Source organism: Balearica regulorum, chromosome 4 (assembly GCF_011004875.1).
Source record: "Balearica regulorum gibbericeps isolate bBalReg1 chromosome 4, bBalReg1.pri, whole genome shotgun sequence".
NCBI lineage: Eukaryota > Metazoa > Chordata > Aves > Gruiformes > Gruidae > Balearica > Balearica regulorum.
In genome coordinates, this window is record NC_046187.1 from 26,221,294 (window position 1) to 26,239,618 (window position 18,325).

The 18,325-nt window shown below is 38.6% G+C and overlaps 2 protein-coding genes across 7 annotated transcripts in view; one reads left to right on the forward strand and one right to left on the reverse strand.

Moving 5' to 3' along the window:
- Positions 1–275, reverse strand: part of GSTCD (glutathione S-transferase C-terminal domain containing) — a 72,970-nt gene extending 72,695 nt beyond the window's left edge. The window contains exon 1 of one of the 2 annotated variants that reach the window (XM_075751504.1): positions 164–275. The gene's annotated coding sequence lies outside the window, so the exon portion shown is untranslated. The remainder of the gene's footprint in view (positions 1–163) is intronic. The other variant, XM_075751500.1, reaches the window with a different exon arrangement.
- On the forward strand, positions 33–17,656 carry INTS12 (integrator complex subunit 12). Of its 5 annotated transcripts, none has more exons than XM_075751507.1 (8): positions 240–3,354; positions 4,933–5,059; positions 6,646–6,809; positions 8,802–8,954; positions 9,506–9,693; positions 13,483–13,642; positions 14,994–15,146; positions 16,711–17,656. In XM_075751507.1, exons 3-8 carry the CDS (start codon positions 6,654–6,656, stop codon positions 17,287–17,289), a joined length of 1,389 nt encoding a protein of 462 aa, XP_075607622.1. In that variant the 5' UTR covers positions 240–3,354; positions 4,933–5,059; positions 6,646–6,653; the 3' UTR covers positions 17,290–17,656. The 5 variants fall into 5 exon arrangements, with proteins under 5 accessions (XP_075607624.1, XP_075607622.1, XP_075607621.1 ...); XM_075751506.1 differs by lacking the exon at positions 4,933–5,059 and having other exon boundaries at positions 240–454; positions 1,545–1,616; XM_075751509.1 differs by lacking the exons at positions 240–3,354; positions 4,933–5,059 and adding an exon at positions 33–165.
- The last annotated feature ends 669 nt before the right edge of the window (positions 17,657–18,325 follow it).

The window sequence follows — 18,325 nt, forward strand, 5'->3', positions numbered from 1 at the left end:
CGCCTCGCTGGGCCCCGCCCCCGCCCGCTCATTTCTCCCCGCCCACAGCACAGAGCGCGTATCCGGAACCGCTGTCTTCGAGCCCTGGTTGCGCGGAGGGACCGGCGCAGCGGCGAGCGCGGCTCCGGGCGGTGGCTACTCCTGTACGCCTCCTCCTCCTCACCGGTAAGAGCGCGGTGAGCGGCTCCGTGGCGGCAGACACGATTTCACCTCGACCCGGGAAGAAGGGAGTCCACGCTCACGCCTGGCGGACGCTATCCCCGGTCTCGGGGCGGGGCGAGCGTTGAGTCTCTGTGTGGCGCGGGGAGGGCCAGGGCGGAGCCGGCGTGGCGGGGAGGTGGCCGCGTCTGCCCTGTGGGGGCTGGCGCCCCTCCTGCCGCCGTCCCATGGGACCGGCCCTCCTGGGCGCACGGGCGCGCCGGTGCCGCGGCCTTGAGGAAATCGGGCCAAGGCGGTAACGGCTGCGGGAGAGTCCCCGGAGCCTTGTGTCGGGGTCTGCCAGGGCGGGAGCCGCAGGGCAGCGTCGCCGGCTGGGGGGTTTCCACCTCAGGGTGCCGAGGCGTACGGAGCTGCCCAGCCCGCTCTCGGGCGGGAGGCGCCGGGTTCGGGCGTTTGACTTCGGTGTGAGAAGAACTGGGGAGGTTCAGCTCCTCCATTGCGACAGAGGCTGGCACCGGGCGCGGCTCCGTGAGGAAGGTGGCGCTGGCCCGCGGGTGGGGGCGGCAGCTGGGCAGAAACAGGCCAAGCAGAGAGGTGATGTATGCGTAATGCAGGGCATATAAGTTTCAACAATAGTATAGGATATTTTTGGATTAAAAGATGGTGGCATTTTATTCTCTTAAGCATTTTAATTTTAAAGAGTGACTTTCAGATGAGAGGCCTTTTCTTCATTCTTAAAGAAAACACCAGGGAGAAATTTGTAGTAAGTATGTGGCAAAGGATCAGGTCATGGCTTTAGTGTAACTAATTCAGAAACTCAGTTTTAACTAAAATTTGGTTCTTCCACCAAGAAATCACCGGGAAGGTGATATCTAGGGAATTCGTAAACCTGATAAATCTCAGTAGGCATTGAATTAGAGAAAGGTGAAAGCGATAATGGAGATATAATCACTTTACTAGTGACTTAAACCAATGAACAGTAACATCTGTTTAAACAGCATCTTCAGGCCCGTTTTTGCAGAATATTGAAGCTCAGTGGTAGCAAGGATTAGAAAATCTCAATTGCATAGGTATCATTATCTCATTTACTTGAATAAGTGGGTTTTTATAAAACTGATTTTTGCGGCAACACAACTATTAATGAAAACAAAAACATTTTGTAGAAAGGTAAGGCAGGTGTAACAGGGAAAGGGCTGTATTAAACAGGGAACTCATTGCAGAGCTCCAGTGCAAAAAGGATATATACAGGAGGTGGAGATGCAGGCTGCAAAGGAGGAATGTAGAAATATTGCTGAGGCATGTGGGGATGGTGTTAGGAAAGCCAAAGCTAAGCTAGATTTGAAACTAACAAGAGATATCAATGGTAACAAGATGCTGTTTATCAGGAAAAGGATTCACAAGGAAAAATATGGTGCTGCTGCTGAGTTGGACAAGTGTTTTAGTGACAGCAGACACAGGTAAGGGTGAGATGGTCGATGTCGTCTTTGCCTCAGACTTCACCAATAAGGTCTCCCAGGCCTTTTGCCACAAGGCAGAGTACAAGGAGAGGAGGAACTACAGGTTGTGGAAGAGGATTGAAGCAGGGATTGTTTACCTGACAAGTCCATGGGCTTAGGTGGACTGTCTTCAAGGGTGCTTAGAGCTGACAGTGTCTTCATGAAGCTATTCTCTGTCATCTCTGAAAGGCCATGAGATTGGAGGGAGATCCCTGAAGACTGGAGAAAGGCAAATCTTTACATTCGTCTTCAAAAAGGGCAAGAAGGACAATCCAGAGAACTACAGATTCACTCCTTCCATTTGTAGGCATAGGGAGCAGGTGGGGACTGGGGATAGCCAGCTTGGGTTCTACCAAAGATAAATCATGCCTGACCAACTGGATTGTCCTCTATGACAAAATAACTAGATCTGAAGATAAACGGAGTGTTGTATGTCACCTACTGTGGGCTCAGGGGGACCTAATAGAAGCCTTTATATACCTAAGAGGAGATTATTGAAAATAGAGCCAGTCTTTCTACTCAGGTGTACAGCAGAGGAATGAGAGACAGCACAAGTTGAAACAGGGGAGGTTTCGATTCAAAGGAAGTGAGGATAGTTAGGCATTGGGGCAGGCTGCCCCAAAGGTTTGTCACATTCCTGTCTTTGGACGTTTTCAGTATCCAACTGAACAGACTCCTGGGCAAGCTGGTCTGAATTCAGTGTTTGCTTTGAGCAGGAGGCTGCACAGGGGGATCACTTGGGATCACTTCCAAACTGAAAGATTCTGTGATGCTTAAATAGTATACTGTTTGTGAGGAGTAGAAAACAGCAAATGTAGGGGAATAGTGTAATCTTAGAAGTTATGGATAAACACATTACTGTCATATTGATTTAAATATTAATTTAATTGTACAGTATAAAATATGCTGTAGAATGGAATGTAAAATGAAGGATACCAGTACTAGTAACCCCATAGCAGAAGATTTTACTCCAGTCTTCTAAAATTCTTTGGAGAAGATGTCAAATAAATGAGAGCTGATTAATGCAATTGTTGTGATTAATACAGTTGTCCAGACTACTAAAGTGTGTGAATTTTGAAATATCCCTCATGGGAGATAACTGAGAAATAATGTTGTCATGAATCAAGTCTTGATTAAGATACTAAAACAAAAGCTGAAAATAGAAGTTCATTTTTTTTCCTACTTTTGGGATTTTCTTTAATCTGCTTTATTAAGACATTAAATCAGAAAGTGATCTGGAAAAGGCATTATTGGTAAATAAGCAAAATCTGCCACTGTCACACATATTAGATTAGTCAGGAAGAGAGAAAATCTTGGAGAACAGAAGCAACAAAAGGGGAGAGAGGTGTATTGATATTATGGTGATAAGTTTGTTTATTAATGAACATAGTGCAGTGCATTGGGAAGGAATTTTGTGCTACTGATTCATGTTACTGGGTTTTAAGTTAACTGCTACAGATGTTGAAGATAGCTGGAAAGGATATGTGAGTAAAAGTCCTTTTAATCGTCAGTATCAGTGAAAAATAAAAGTATTGCAGAGTTTTATAAAGAATGGGTTTGATAATAGCATTGCAATGTAACTTGAAGGTGTGCACTTCCTTGGAAAAATATCTTCAATTGTACACCTGTCTCAGAAAATAATAGAAATAGGAGTTCAGAAATGGATGGATGAAAATATGACCATATCTGAAAATGTAACGTGAGTATATCCATTTAACTGAAAGTGATGATGAATATGATAATACATGTGTAGGCATGCAAAATAATAACTGGCAAATAAATGGAAAGAAAGGGGCTCTTACACCCTGGAAATCTAAGAAGTCTATTAAATTGGAAGACTACACGTTCTGGATAGTGCTAAATTAAGTTTATATGTATTTGGCAGAAGACCGTAGTATGCTCTAGGAAATGCGAGACTCAAAAAATTCTTAGACGTTTAAAGAATAACAACCCACTAACTATTTTTTTTTTTCCCCCACGGAGATTTAAATGACTTGAGAGTAGTCCGTTTTGGGAGATTACTCCATGATTGTCCATTGTAGGATTTTTAATATTATCTCACATACTTCAGAGAGTTTTGTTACCTTTTATATTTGGTCTTGTCTACCAGTCATTGAGCAATCCTTATAAAACAGTGAAGAAATGTCAAAAAGAGACCTGGGTTGAGAGAGGTGTTTTCAGGACTGGGCGAATGGGTTAATGCTTAGTTGCAAGAAGCTGCACTTGAGTTCCTGTCCCTGCTCATGAGTTGTCTGTGTGTTCCTTTCAGTTACTACTTTGTGTAAAACAAGTTCTGCTCTGGGCTCAAGGTTTATAATGCAGCCTCTAATCTCCCAGCTGCATTATAAACTGCTACATAAAAGCCAGTGCCATACTCACTTTTTTCCTGCTTCTTCTTCGTAAACATTTGAATTATTTTCTGTATAAAGATTCCACTTCGACATGAAAGTCAAGGAGTGTTGTCGCACAGAATAACCCTATGGCATCATCATTAAAACTCTGTACTGTTCTTGCTCCAAGGCAAGTTCCGATATGCTGACTTCACCACCAGAGAAGCAGTTTATGAATGAAAACATGAATGAATGTAATTGGATTTTAGGTTTATAAGTATCAAGCAAGTTCTGATCTGTAAACATCTGGAAAAGGCCATTACCAAAACCAATAATTTGCCTTCTGGACCAGGCCAGGTATTGGTTTGAGCCTGTTTGACAGTTGTGTTATTATAGTCCAGTAAGGAGAGCGTATTTATCAATTTACCTTTTTCAGATGATACTATTTTTAAGACAATGTATGCCTAAACTGAGCATACTTGAACTCTTTAATGAGCCCAGTCCCCTCCCTTCTCATGATAAATTTCTTGTGATATGTTAGTTGTAACTGAAGTAGCCTATGACATTACAATTTACCCTTGAGAACAGAGAAAAAATTGCTGCAATTTCATACACAAAAAAAAATAAATACAGAGGAGCCCTTTGAAATTTGGTGTTTAACAGCTCCTTTACAATAGATATCTTTAAAAAGCTAGAGCTAGAAATAAATCTGGGAAGTGTTACCTTCAGAAACATGAAAATGGAATTAGTATGCTTACACTTGTTCTCTAAATAATACAGGCATTCTGAATTGGCTGCTAATGACTGTGGAGGCTACATGTTTGTTATGCACACAAGTATTTATTGCTAGAAGAAGCCTTAGAAAAGACTTAAAGGATTTTTTTTAACAGGAAATTATTCCAAATTTCTGAAAATGTTGGTTTAATTCTGCTGTTTTCATTCAACAGGGGGTTTAGCAGAGTCCTAATTTAAGATTATATAGTACCGAAACTCGGAAGGCATATTCACAGAACGAAGAAGTGGAAGAGATAGCCTACCCACAGAACTCAGGAACAGCCTGAAAATTTATCAGAGGTAGATGCATAAAAGAAGAGAGTATGTACTTGCCACGCACATTGAATTCACTTTTAGTAAATACCAGAGAGAGGCTGAGTTGGCTGGATGGGGCTTGCACCACAGTCTCTGTTTGATCAGTGAAAAAGCTGAGTAACTGGTGTGTAGTACTTACTAGCAGAAGTTCTGTGGCCACCAGAAAATGATTTGACAAGTAGCAAAGATTAAGGAAGAGAGAAGAGGCTCTTGAAGAGGATTCTTAACTCTCTGCTGAGTCAATTGATAAAATCCCTATGAAGTCTACTGAATGTCAAACCCCTTGATGATTTTAGTCGAGCCGATTCTCTGGTGTCTCGTGAAAGCTCAGCATGAGATAAAGGTTCCTGGAGGCTTCTAGGCAAGTGTTGAGGGAGCAGGCTGCCACCACTGGTGTTTTGGCCAGAGAGGCAAAAGTTCATTCCCTTGAATATCAAAAGGAATTCATCAGACAAAACCTTGGAAGCTGCAGCTGAAAAAGGTGTACAGGCAGTGCTTTTGAGCAGAACTGATGAAAGCCTTTTCAAGAATGTCTTCTAGATTGCTGTATTTAAAAAAAAAAAAAAAAAAAAGAAGTCCTGATGTGTTTCAAATAAGATTTGAACAGATTATTAACAGTACCACTTCTCATCCATTTTGGAAAAGAGCAGGAAGCTTCCCTTCCCATGTTATTTCTTAAATTATTAATTAATTACTGATTAAGTTAGAGAGATACCTATCTTTGTAGGGACAATTTCTGATGTAAAAGCAGTTCCTTAGAGCTTTTGTTAAAGAAATTAACAGAGAATGTTCTGGAGTGCAGGAATGTATTGCTATAAAGCAAACATCTTATTGAATTTGTTCTGCCCTTCCTCATTTTATTCCATTTACATTGACACTGTGGCATCTTAGACCTCTGGATAGTCATTACTTGACATGAAAACCTAGGCTGTTGTAAGGGGACTTGGATAACTCACAGTCTGAGTTATAAATTTTCTCTGTTTTGGCTAAATTTAAAAATGGATAATATATTTTTACAATTTTATATATATATTTAAAATCTTAATGCTAGCTGGTTTATAGCTCTTATATTTTATGTTGCAATGAGCTGTTCTTTTCAAAGTTTCAAAAGTTAATTTTTAAGTAAGATTTTTCTTTGTTATTCTTAAATGAGCAATGAGATAGAAATCACTGTATGTGCAAATAATGTTGAGAAGGGTAGTAATTGCTTTTCTTGAAGTTTACACTTATTTTGCATACTTTTCAATATTTTGTATGTATGGAATATCAAGAATATGGAATATTTGATCCATTTATCTAAGTATGATGAGTTTAGTTTCTGAACATCAGAAATGCCAAAGAACGAATTTGACATGATTTCAGATGTAAAGCCAAATTCAAGTTCTACAGCTCTGAAGTTCATAATCAGTCATCTTCTAATGACGATAATTAATTTACATATCATCCTTGCTGTGATTTAATATAATTCCATTTTAAAAAAATCTTCTATGAGATAGTTAGCCACATGCTCCATATGAATAAAGTTGTCATTGGGTTTTTGGTTTGGTTTTTTTGTTTTTCTTCCTCCAAAGGCACCACTATGGCTGCTACAGTGAACTTGGAGCTTGATCCCATTTTTTTGAAAGCCCTGAGCTTCTTACATTCGAAGAGTAAGGACTCTGCTGAAAAGCTGAAAGCACTTCTAGATGAGTCATTGGCCAGAGGAACTGACTCAAGCTATCGTCCGTCTCAGAAGGTATTGATATTGGAGAGTGTGGGTCATTTTTGTATGCTTTTTTAAAGCTTCAGCTATTCCTAGTTCATCTTTTGTAGCTGAAAAGTTAAAAGAGAATCAGAAATTGAGGAGAAAGAACAGGTAATTAATATATTCATATTCATAATTTCTCTTCTATGCAACCTAATCCATTTGATTAATTGAAGTTAATGAAAAAAAACAAAAAAAATTCTTTACCTTGTTGATGTATTGAGACCAGTAAAAGATATATTCAACACTATTGGAAGTGTCATGACCTTGTAATACTATTTTTTTTATTCACTTTTATATTGGTTTTGGCATTTTTGTTAGTAAGCTATCATACACACCATCTAAGATAAACCCAAAATTATGGATTTCTCTAGTTACAATGAGAGATAAAGGTCTTGAAAATGCACGTTATTTTTGCCACAGACAAAACAAAATGAAACAAAACAAGCTATTTACTCATAAAGCTGGATCTCTTTTTCTTGAAATTGCATTGGTGAAGTCACATAAGAATGAAAAACACCAAATGGTTGAAAGCAGAAATGATTTACAGGCTGAAACCATCACCATCCAATGGACAAATATTATTTTTCATCTATTGAAAATAGCTAAACACCTGCCAGAGAGAATATTTGAATCTGAGATTAATGCATGGAAATAACCAAGCAGGGACATCCTCATCTTGCTACGTACTGCCATATGGATAATGAGGTAGTGTTCTCCCCTAGGGTGCCTAGAAGTCAGCCTGGTATGTTCTAAGGATGGTCCATATGCTGATGCATTAGTAATATTTCATTTCTACGTGTACGTGGTTCCAAATAACTAAAAGGCACTATTACTGCTACCATATACGTGACACTTGTAATGTCCTTTCTATTCAAATTGTTAAGTCCCTGAAACCTAAACTGCAGTTCCCTCTAACACAGGTGTCTCAACTCTCAGGAGCCCTCCATATCAGAGCTCAAAGAAGCATTGGTTTGTAGTTTAAAGAGGAAGCAGGGAGCCGAGTAATAGTATAAAGAGGCTTGGGAAGCCAATTCTAATAACAGCTCGGCTGGTAGTTACCTGCCCTCAGGTGAGATTGAAACTCAGGCCAGAGGAAGGAATCTTTTGTTCCCCTCTTTTCAGTGTGTCTCTAGGATCAGCAGGACTGCAAAGCTCAGAAATGGAAAAAAAGTACAAGAATTCCTTTCCCCACATTCTCAGGCTGCAGGATTAATTTGTGGTTGACCAAGAAATCCAAGAACAGAGTAAGAAACATAGGATCACCACAGTTGGGCAGATAATGAGATCCATTTCTGACTCTGGATGCAACAGGAAACCAGCAAACTGGGGGGGCAGGAGGGGGGAGCTGAAGCTCGGGACCCGTCCCAGTACACAGCAGAGAATTACTCCCTTCTTACCAAGCTGGGAGGGATACCTTGCTCATGCACATTGCTGTGATTAATCACTCAGACTCATTTGCTTATTATCCATTGCTGATATTAATGCATCATTAATAAGAACCATTGATTTCTGTTGAGATCTGAATTGATTAATCTGATAAGTGAATATGGATGGAGATTAAGCGGAAGTCAATATCTTTCTCAATTAGGGAATGAAGTATTGATGTCTAGTGACATCAGATGTCACCTTCTGTTTTCATCTTATATTGAATTTGTCCTCAGAACTATCTGAAAATTTGTGTTCATTATCTCTTTGAATTTTAAAAGCAGAAAAGTTTTCCTTTTTAATTAGTGTTCCAAAGAGGATCTGTCTTTGGAAAAAGAGAACTTTTTCCTCTGGAAGGTGAGTGATAAGGGGAGATTTTAATAATTGACTAGAGCTTAAATGCACTAATTTGTTGATGTGATATCAAAATATTTAAGAAACGTTAAAAAAAAAGCTGTATGACATGTTGTTTGCCTAACCTGTTATCTAATTAATTGCAAACTGTTAAGTAACTCAAGTGTAGGGTTTGCCTTCAATTTTTGTTTCTGTCTTTAGGAAGTAGAGCAACCAAAAGTATCTGTTACCAAACCTATTTCCAGTAAGCAAGAACCTAAGTCATCTTCTAGTTTGCCTGCTGGCAACAACAATGGCAAGCCCACTGCATCTGAAAAGGTGAAAAAAGAAACAGAAAAGAGATCTGCTGATAAAGTAAGTGATTTTTGTTCTCTAATGAAATAACTTGGTTAATAAACTTGAAGATGTTTTAGATGAAAGCTCTCCTTTTCAACCTGTGTGAGTCAACCCATCTAACTGGGCATAGCCTGAGAGCTACGTTATCCAGTCATGTTGCCATTTAGGCAATCCAACAAAAGTCTTGTTATAATTATTCTGTGAATGTTTTTCCTGCTCATTGCAGAGGGGTTGGACTAGATGACCTTTAAAAGGTCCCTTCCAATCCAAGACATTTTATGATTCTGTGTGTTAAATATCCTTGTAATAAGAGGTTACTAAAACGTAGCAAGCTGAAATGTGGGATTCCCACAGCTTTTTTCAAGGATTTTGAGGTGAAGTACAAAAAATGAACTTGACCTTATAGTTCATAAATATTTTGAAGAAATTATGTATCTAAGGAATATATGTTGTGTGTATACTGTGTAAAGTACACCTTCTTATACTGCTGACCTAATTGTTCCAGTCATTTTCTCATTTTAATAGTATCCATTAGCTTTTTGCATTTTCACAATGTGTGTGTGTAATAGATAAAAGGAGATAGCACTGAAGGAGCTGATACACCAAAGAAGCCCAGACTAGAGAAGCAAGAGGCTCGTTCCTCTCCTATTACGGTTCAGACAAGCAAGGATTTATCCATGCCTGATTTATCTAGCTTTGAGGAAACCAGTGCTGATGACTTTGCTATGGAAATGGGATTAGCCTGTGTTGTTTGCAGGTAAGTCAACATTGCTTCATTGCAATTGTGTAGTTACCTTTGGTTTTTTTCTGTGTACTACTGAGTTAATGCTTCCTGTAGTTTTTATTCTGGAAATCACTTAAGCGCATATCCAAAATTAATAATGCATTTAAGCATCCTTCATGAGTAAGAATGGCTTCTTGAAAATAGAACCTTTAACGAGAAAACCAACTTTTCTTCAAGAAAGATCAAGTGAAAAATAGGAAAACTAGACAAGATGCAAAACCTATCATGACAAATACTTTTTTAATTATTGGAAAACAAGTTAAAATATTAATGGTTAATGATAAGCATTTAAAAAAAAATCACTTCTCTTCTGAAAACACTGTTAGTGGCATTTTGTGAGATCTGTATGTGTTGCTCCTCTTTTCACAACCATTTGACATTAGTTTATGCATAACCATGTTTTTTCAGTTAACAGTGTAAATGTATCTTGTGGTCAGGTTCTTCTTATTTTCCAGCAAGGCCTCAAAATTGGATCTCAGTGACATTCTGCTAACAATACATTTAGTGTTAACAGAAGTGTAAAATACACTTTTGAATATCCACTCTGGGATCAAATCACATGAATCGGGATTTGGTTTCACAGATGACTTATATCCTTGTAAGTCCCCACTGCTTCTGAAAGGAACAGTTTGGCTCTCCCAATTGCACCTCCTTCACTGTCCTGTTTTGGGGGTGTATTGCCCAGACAGGCTTGTGATCAGCTGAATTGGCTTCTGGATCAACTCTTCACTTGTGTTTTTCAGTAGGTTTAGGTTTCAGTCAGCTTAGTGAGCCTAAATGCTTCTTGCTGGCACTTGTATGGATACAGGAATGTAGAGCCAGGACAAGAGGAAGATGGGACTGGCCTTTTGGTAGCAGTATGTATTTTTGCTCAGCTTAAGTCAGTTGGGAAACTGTGCTTTATAATTTTGTTCTTCAGTCATTTCCATGGTTGTTCCTGTTGTGCAGATAAGGAGGTATCTCTGGTCCATGGAGGATAAATTTCCCCAATTGTGGACTGGTGAGATTTCATGTCACGTTATCCTCATGTGTTAGCTAAAATGTGTAATTTCTTATTATAGACATTGAAAAAGGAACAACAGTTCAAACATTTGAAGTATGAAATAAATATTTCAATGTTACCTTTCTTCCTGCAAATTCCATTTTGTGTTGTCTGCTAAAGGGACAAAGCCCTGTTCAGCAGTATGTTAAAATGCTACTAAAACCAGTACGGTATTAACTGATTTGGCAGGAGGGGATAAAGAAAAGTTTTGTTTTGACAGCCTTGAGCTGCTGTGAGTTATTAATTCTGCACCTTCCCTGGCAAAGGCATAATGAGAAATGCCTGCAAAGTAAAGTAAAGAAAGAAAATGCCAACTGCTGTGCCTAGCGTGACCAAGACTTTGCTTTGAAAAAGCATAGGCCAGGTATGTGATTCCACTACCTGTTCCACAATCGATGTTTAACCTGGCTGCTGAAGGCATTACTTCTAGCTAATTGTGGTCACAAAATCATGGTGCTCTTGCAAAAGACGTGTCTATGCTGGGGAACTGAAATAACTCTCATCAAGCTGATGCCAGAGAGAGGGAGAAGCACAGTAGGGTAGGAAACAGCCCATTAGAGAAGGGATGGCAACAGTCACCCAGCAGTCAGGGCTTGTTTTCATTTTACATGAAACCTTCTGGAACTGATGTCATGTAGTTCTCGATCTCCAGCTCATGCTGGACAGGATGTTTTTTCAGAGTACTCATGCTTCAGACTTTCTGAATCCAATACATTGGTTAAACAGTATTCCACTATTTACTGCTCAGCTTTCAACATGTGAACCCTTTTTGGGGTTGGCCATCTTGAGCCAAAATAACAACCTCCAAGTACATATGAAATATAAAAGCACTGGATACTCTGTAAAATAACTCAAGTATGAATAGTGTTTAGAAAATGACGTCTTTTAACTCAATCAATTATTCAATCAATATTGAATGAAAACATCATGTCTAATTGCAGAGTAGGTGGGGTTCACAGCCAAAGGGTTTATATTTATATTGCTTAAGAAGATAAGTTAACAAGAAGCCAGCTGTGGGTTCACAAATGCAAAAGAGTGCATTTGAACATTAACTATTCCTTTTTTATGTATGTAAAAACTAGAGACATTAAATGTTTCTTCAAGATTTGCATTTGTCAAATGTATTTTCACAGTGAAGTATTGAATGTTGATGCATATGGCGTTTTTCTTCTTGTTGTTTTATACCAAGTTAGGCATAAGGAGTGAGGGAGCATTAAAATAACTTCATCTTCTCCAATACCTTCAGATTATAGAAAAACAAAGCTCCTCAGTTATATGAAGAAATACTACATGCAGTTTGTGGATGGTAGTGAACTGTCTCTCTCTCAAAAAAAAAAAAAAAAAAAAAAATCTTTAAAAACCCTTGGTTTTGAAAGAACAACCGTAACTTTTATGAATGCTTTTTTGTTTGTTTTCTGAAGGTAAAAATCATTAGGTTTGTTTCTGAGTTATCACGTAATTTAAAAATAAGTCAGGTTTAACTTGTTTCTGGGCATGAAGAGTTCATGCGTTGTTTTTTTTTAAATCAGTCTGGGATTGTTCTTTGTAATTTTAGAATAGGATGAATCGCCTCCCTTGAGACATGGGGTTGAAACATCAGTGTTTTGTTCTGACCCAGTTTATTTAGGAATAACAAACAAACAAAACAGCTTTTGAAATACCCTACATCTAAAATAATGGGCTCTGGAATTTCAGAAAGGTTTCTCTCTGTTTTTAAATAGCCCATTTAAAAGAGAACTATTTCTTAGAAAATGTTGTAGCATCCATATGGACAATACCTTCAGACTTCATTTTCCTGTTATATAAAGAAATAAGATATTACCTTTCCCCACCCATCTACAAATAGAGTTTCCATGGTTACCTGGGTACCTGCTCTTCGGGGATATAAGCAAAAGCAGCTTAGCAATTAAATAGCCTGATTTGTCATCTGAAGGAAGAAATCATTAGGAAAATGGTATTTGGCTAATTCACAGACATACTCCCAGTCATGTGTATATCACTAATTTGTCATTTATACAGCGTGATTACTTTCACCAGAGGCCCACGCAAAATTAAGTCCTCATCACCAGCTTACATGTTTGCTTCAAGGCAGAACTGCACAGTTAATCCTTTCTATTCCGTCTTTCCATGACTCTGGTATTATCTTGAATTCCAAGTGTCTGTTTGTGTAGTAGGGACCAAAAGAGTGGTTAATAAAACATCCTTAAAGTAGTATACACCTTGGATGACAATGCTTTTAAATCCTATAGCAGAAAGCACTCTTACAGGCTTGTCACTGAGAAGTTATTTGTTCTTGAACTGTATTGCTCTACAGCGTACAGCAAAATTACCCAAATGCAGACTAGGCCTTCATATGCTAATATAATGAGGAAGTCATAATTGGTATACAGTAAGGTCCCCAGGTGAAGCAAAGCAGGTGAGACTTAAATTTCTGATATAAAAATCCAACAGGGAAATCAAAAGTGTCATGTACATATTTTTAATAATATAGAAGTTTTAGATCTTCTTGAGACTACACCTTTAAAAAATACAGAAATTCTAAAATATCTGTTAGAAAGAACTTGTTCAGGAAGAAAAGGAATACATTTCATTTGCACAGGTAGAAAATATATGTGAAAGCAAAAATATTTTTAGTTTTTATCTTAAACCTTGCAAAATTTGCAACAATTGGATAATCCTTTAAGTCCTTTCTCCCATAATCTGTTCTTAACTATTTGCAGGCAAATGACAGTTATTTCTCGGAATCAGCTAGTGGAGTGTCAGGAGTGCCATAATCTCTACCACCAGGACTGCCATAAACCTCAGGTGACAGAGAAGGAAGTGAATGATCCTCGACTTGTATGGTATTGTGCCTGCTGTACCAGGCAGATGAAAAGAATGGTAGGAATCCGTTTTTTTGTCTTGTATGAGCACTATTTGAATACAGCAGGCTATTTCTAATATATAGATTAATTTATAGATTGAAGAAATCTTTGGCAGCATGTTGAAGGATCACTTTTCTCAGCAGTGCTTGCCTTGCTGCAGCTGTGTTTTTTTTAATGCAGCATTTCAGAGTATTCTGTAATGTGCTGTTGAAACAATGCTTTTTAAAAGGCAGATGTTGAGTGAAGAAGAGTGAAATAGGATTATTTTCTGCTTGGTAAGCAGCAGTTTAAAACTTTTTTTTTTATTTCAGGTGGTATCAGTTTTAGTACATGTCTACCAAATAGCCCTACAGTTTTAGTTTTCTTCTTAGCTTTAGACATGAACGATTATTCTCCTGTAAGACGAGACTATGAACTTCTGTCCAGATCTTAAGTGCTGAGTGTTCTCGGGCTCAACAATAAGCTGAGGGTAGCACATTCCAGGAAAAAAATCCCTTTATTTTGATTGATCTGCATGTTAATTTCTTGACTAAACAGACTAATTATTCCTGATCCCACAGGAATCCTGCTCATCTCATTGTGAAAAACAAACATCAGAGTTAGAAAGCATCTTTGGGTGCATGAAACATTAACCATTACTTCACATGACTTTAGTTCTGACATCTTAAAATCAAACCCTTTCATACAGCAGAAAATATGTTCTGTTTTGAACTGTTCTATGATAACTTAGCGAATTATTATCTATTGTAATGGCTCTACTAAGACACTAGAAAAGAAGGCAATGTAAGATCCTGGCCTAAGAGTTATCTTCAGTGACTGAAGTACATGATTATTCTGATGATCACAAGGCCTTGAACTCAGAGGAGTGTTTGCCTGAGGTCAGCTATTGCACAGGATAGCCATTGCAGCTGTTCGATGTTTCTCTTCAATGTGTCCTTTCCTTTTTTTATTTATTTCAGCATAAATTCTACCATTTCACCTGCCACTACTGAGCAGACTCATGCAGCCTGCATGTCATTACTGCTGGATTATGGCCCTGTCTTCCTCAAGTTCACCTGTCTTTGCCTTATTTCTGTGAAGGCCCAGCGCTTTCCTGCCCTAAGTGTCAACACTGCCACTCTTTCCATGCTGAAATAGCAAGTCCTATTCAGTATGCCTTTTGGCTGGACTCTGTCCCCAGTACCATACTCAGCACCACTTCCATATACCATATTACCTTATTTCTCAAGCTCTGTTCAGCTTGAAATGGTAAAGGGTAGATTGCAATCCAGTAATGGTCGCGCTTTTTGTTAACAGTCAAAGCAGTCAATGTTATGATGTTATGGGACCCATAACTAATTTTGGGGTTTTTTCTGCCACTTATACAGGCTCAGAAGACGCAAAAGCCGCCTCAAAAACCAGCTCCTGCAGTGCTTTCAGTTGCACCAGCCCTGAAGGATCCATTGGTCAAGAAGCCAGAAATTAAGTTAAAACCTGAGACCCCACCCACTTTTCTAGCATTCAAGAGATCAGAAGTCAAGGTAATGTAACTTAAACATTCCAGAGGAAGAGTTCATATTTTGCTGCATAGATTATAATTTTTTAATTAGACTGATCTTTTCTCACAAGAACCATGAACAAAAATAGTCTGCTATACTATGTGTACTGAGTAGTACTATAGCACAGTAGTTTTGCATTAACACTAAAAGAGTGGGAAGAAAAAACTTCATTCAGCTGAGTCCCTAAAGCATCCAGCTCTTGACTGTGTTTTTATGTTACAAAGGAGAGAACAGAATTTACTCTAGGGATTTTTTAATGATATTTTATACAAGTAGAAATCCACATAATTGTATAAAAGATATGATTTGCTCCCTGTGGTCAAGTAACATATGCATATTTTGGTAGTTAAAAGGCTTCTCCTCATGGAAATAGGGAAACCCTAGCTGAGATTAATTTAGGAGGCTGCCTCTTCTCATATACGTTGCCTCATGTTTCCGCTTTTCCAAGCACAAGTTGGTCAAAGGTGGTAAACCAGAAGAAGCATAGTAAATAGTAAAGTCTAACAAAAGCATGACCCTTACCTAGGAAAACACATCTGTAACTCAGTCAAAGTAATTATTCATGTGCTCAAAGTTATGCTTGCCATTGCTCTGCCTGGATGTGAACGATTGTGAATAATATGATGGCTATTTCTCAAGCACTTGTACTTATGAATAACTTTTTTCACCTCAGCAGAGTTATGTGGTTACGGGTAGTAAGAGAGATGCCTGATTTTTAGCCATCATCTTTGCTGTTTAGAAACTGGATATATTATGGAAGATGTATTACTTGAATAGAAGATTTGAATTTCCACTTTGACTTTACTGTTTGGTATAACTATGGTTTGATAATTCCGTGTGTGTATTATCCCCAACCGAAAACTGGGGATGATGGGGTCTGAGGTGTGGGAACTGCAGTTAATGTGTAGCAGTTTGCAGGCAAAGGAAACTTTGTTTATGGGAGGTTTTTGTCTGCCGGAATGGGAAGAATAGAGGAAAGAAATCAGTGACTTTTTTTTTTTAATTGTGTCTGTTGTACAGGAACCAAGAGGGGGAAAGGGAAGGAAAGAAAAAAGTTTAGGTGCTTCTACTTTGACTAGAAGACTATAATAAATGCAATACCTAATTGCTCAGGGTTTGATTTTTGTCTGAGCATCTGTCATCTTGTTAAAAAGTGACACCAGGTAACAACAGTAAACAGTAAAAGGTGGTGGCTTGCCTCCCTTTTTTTATACTTCACAAATTTAGGCTTTTTGTAGTTACTTCAGTTAAACCATCTTTCAGAGTTGGAGGGGAATTGCAATACCATATGATAGCCTGTTAACTGTATAGAAGAAAGGGAAGAAAAGGTTAATATTAGTTTTATGTAGCTGGGAAATTAAAAGTTGTATGCACCTGGCATCCTCTCCTTTTCTTGTTAATACTTTTAACAGTAGTGACCAGTGATAAAATATTGTCCACTGGGTGTTCTTGGGAAAAGAACTGACACAGAGGCTTAATCTATTCCTGCTGTGATGTGTTACACAAATAGATGCTACTATAATAAGAATGCTTTATCTATTTTTAGTCCTCAGCAGCAATTTCGGGGAACTCGGCCAGTACAAGTGTTTCCTCTTCGGCAACCAGTGGCCTTACAGGATGGGCTGCTTTTGCAGCCAAAACCTCCTCTGCCAACCCATCAACTGCCAAACTGGGATCAACAGCACAGAGTGCCAGTGGGAAACCTGCAGCTTCTTCAAATAACCAGAAACCTGTGGGTTTGTCAGGGCTGGCAACTTCCAAAACAGGACTAGGGTCAAAAATAGCTTCTGCCAACAACAACACAAACCCCGTTCAGCTGAAACCTCCACCTCTGACGCTGGGGAAAACCACTCTTAGCCGCTCAGTAAGCAGTGACAATGTCAGCAAAGTAGGTCTTCCCAGTCCCAGCAGTACTACGCCGAGCACCAGCAGCCAGGCAAGCTGTGGGAATGGCAACAGTGGGACCGCAGGTAACAGCGGGGGCAGTGCAAGCAAAACCACGGCAGATACTGGTAATCAGTCAACCTCCCTAAAAGGCCCAACTTCTCAGGAATCTCAGCTCAATGCTATGAAAAGGTTACAGATGGTCAAGAAGAAGGCTGCTCAAAAGAAACTCAAGAAGTAGTACGGCTGCTTGCTCACTTTGTTGGTTGTGTTCTGTGAAACAGCAGCATTTGGTGTTTTTCTTGAATCCCCCGGTTACTGGACTGAAACAGTAGTTAAATCAGGGAAGCCCAAAACCTACGTTATATAGGAGGTCAAACTTTCTTAATCCTGGTATTCCTTCTGACTTGCAAATCTATGAATTGGATATATTGGAGGAATTCACTATTATACGCTCTTGGTTTTTAGCTCAAAGCACTGAAACTTGAAATTGTAAAAGTTGGGTATTTTGGAGTATAAAAAACAGATTTCTGTGGACACAATAAATTGAACTTACTGAACCTGTCGTTCTTAAATGTTATTAATAAAAGTGTTGTTAACCTTGGAAATCATTGCTGCTTTTCTTTCACCTTGTTTTCCAATACTTGGAATGCTTCACCTGTTCAGAGTTGTCTATATTGTGCAGAGTTAATGAAGTTTATCCCAAATTTTGCAGTTTCACAGGGAAAAAATACATTATTTTAAACAATTTCAAAAATTAACTGTTAAAATTCTCACTTGAAATACAGTATTAAGTGGCCTATTTTGTTTTTATACAGTGAGAAACTTCATGGGTTGGTGGTGCTGTAATTCTGAGGGAGGAGAAAAGAGCATTGGCAGAAGATAAATGATCCCTAAACTATAAAAAGAGCAGAAGAGAACCAAAACAGTGTTTTCAAGCTTCCTTAATATTGTCCTGTTGAATATGAATGGAAAATAAGTGGTAGGCAGTGTATATTTTAATTAAAAGCACAGTGTGATTGAACTGTATTGCTTTGATAATGTGAGAGAGGAAAAATAGAAGAAAAGTAAGAGAGTTGTCTTAGGTGTCAATAAGTTAGCATCCTTTCTGGCACACCTGAAACACATAAGATTTTTTTGATGACCTAAGTATTCCATGCTGTTAAGTATTACTATAAAATTCACAAGCCTTCAATGTGTCAAAGTAGTATTGCCTGCCAATCTATCTTGGAAAATGAAGCCTCTAGTCGCTTAACTGTTCTACTATAGCCTGTATG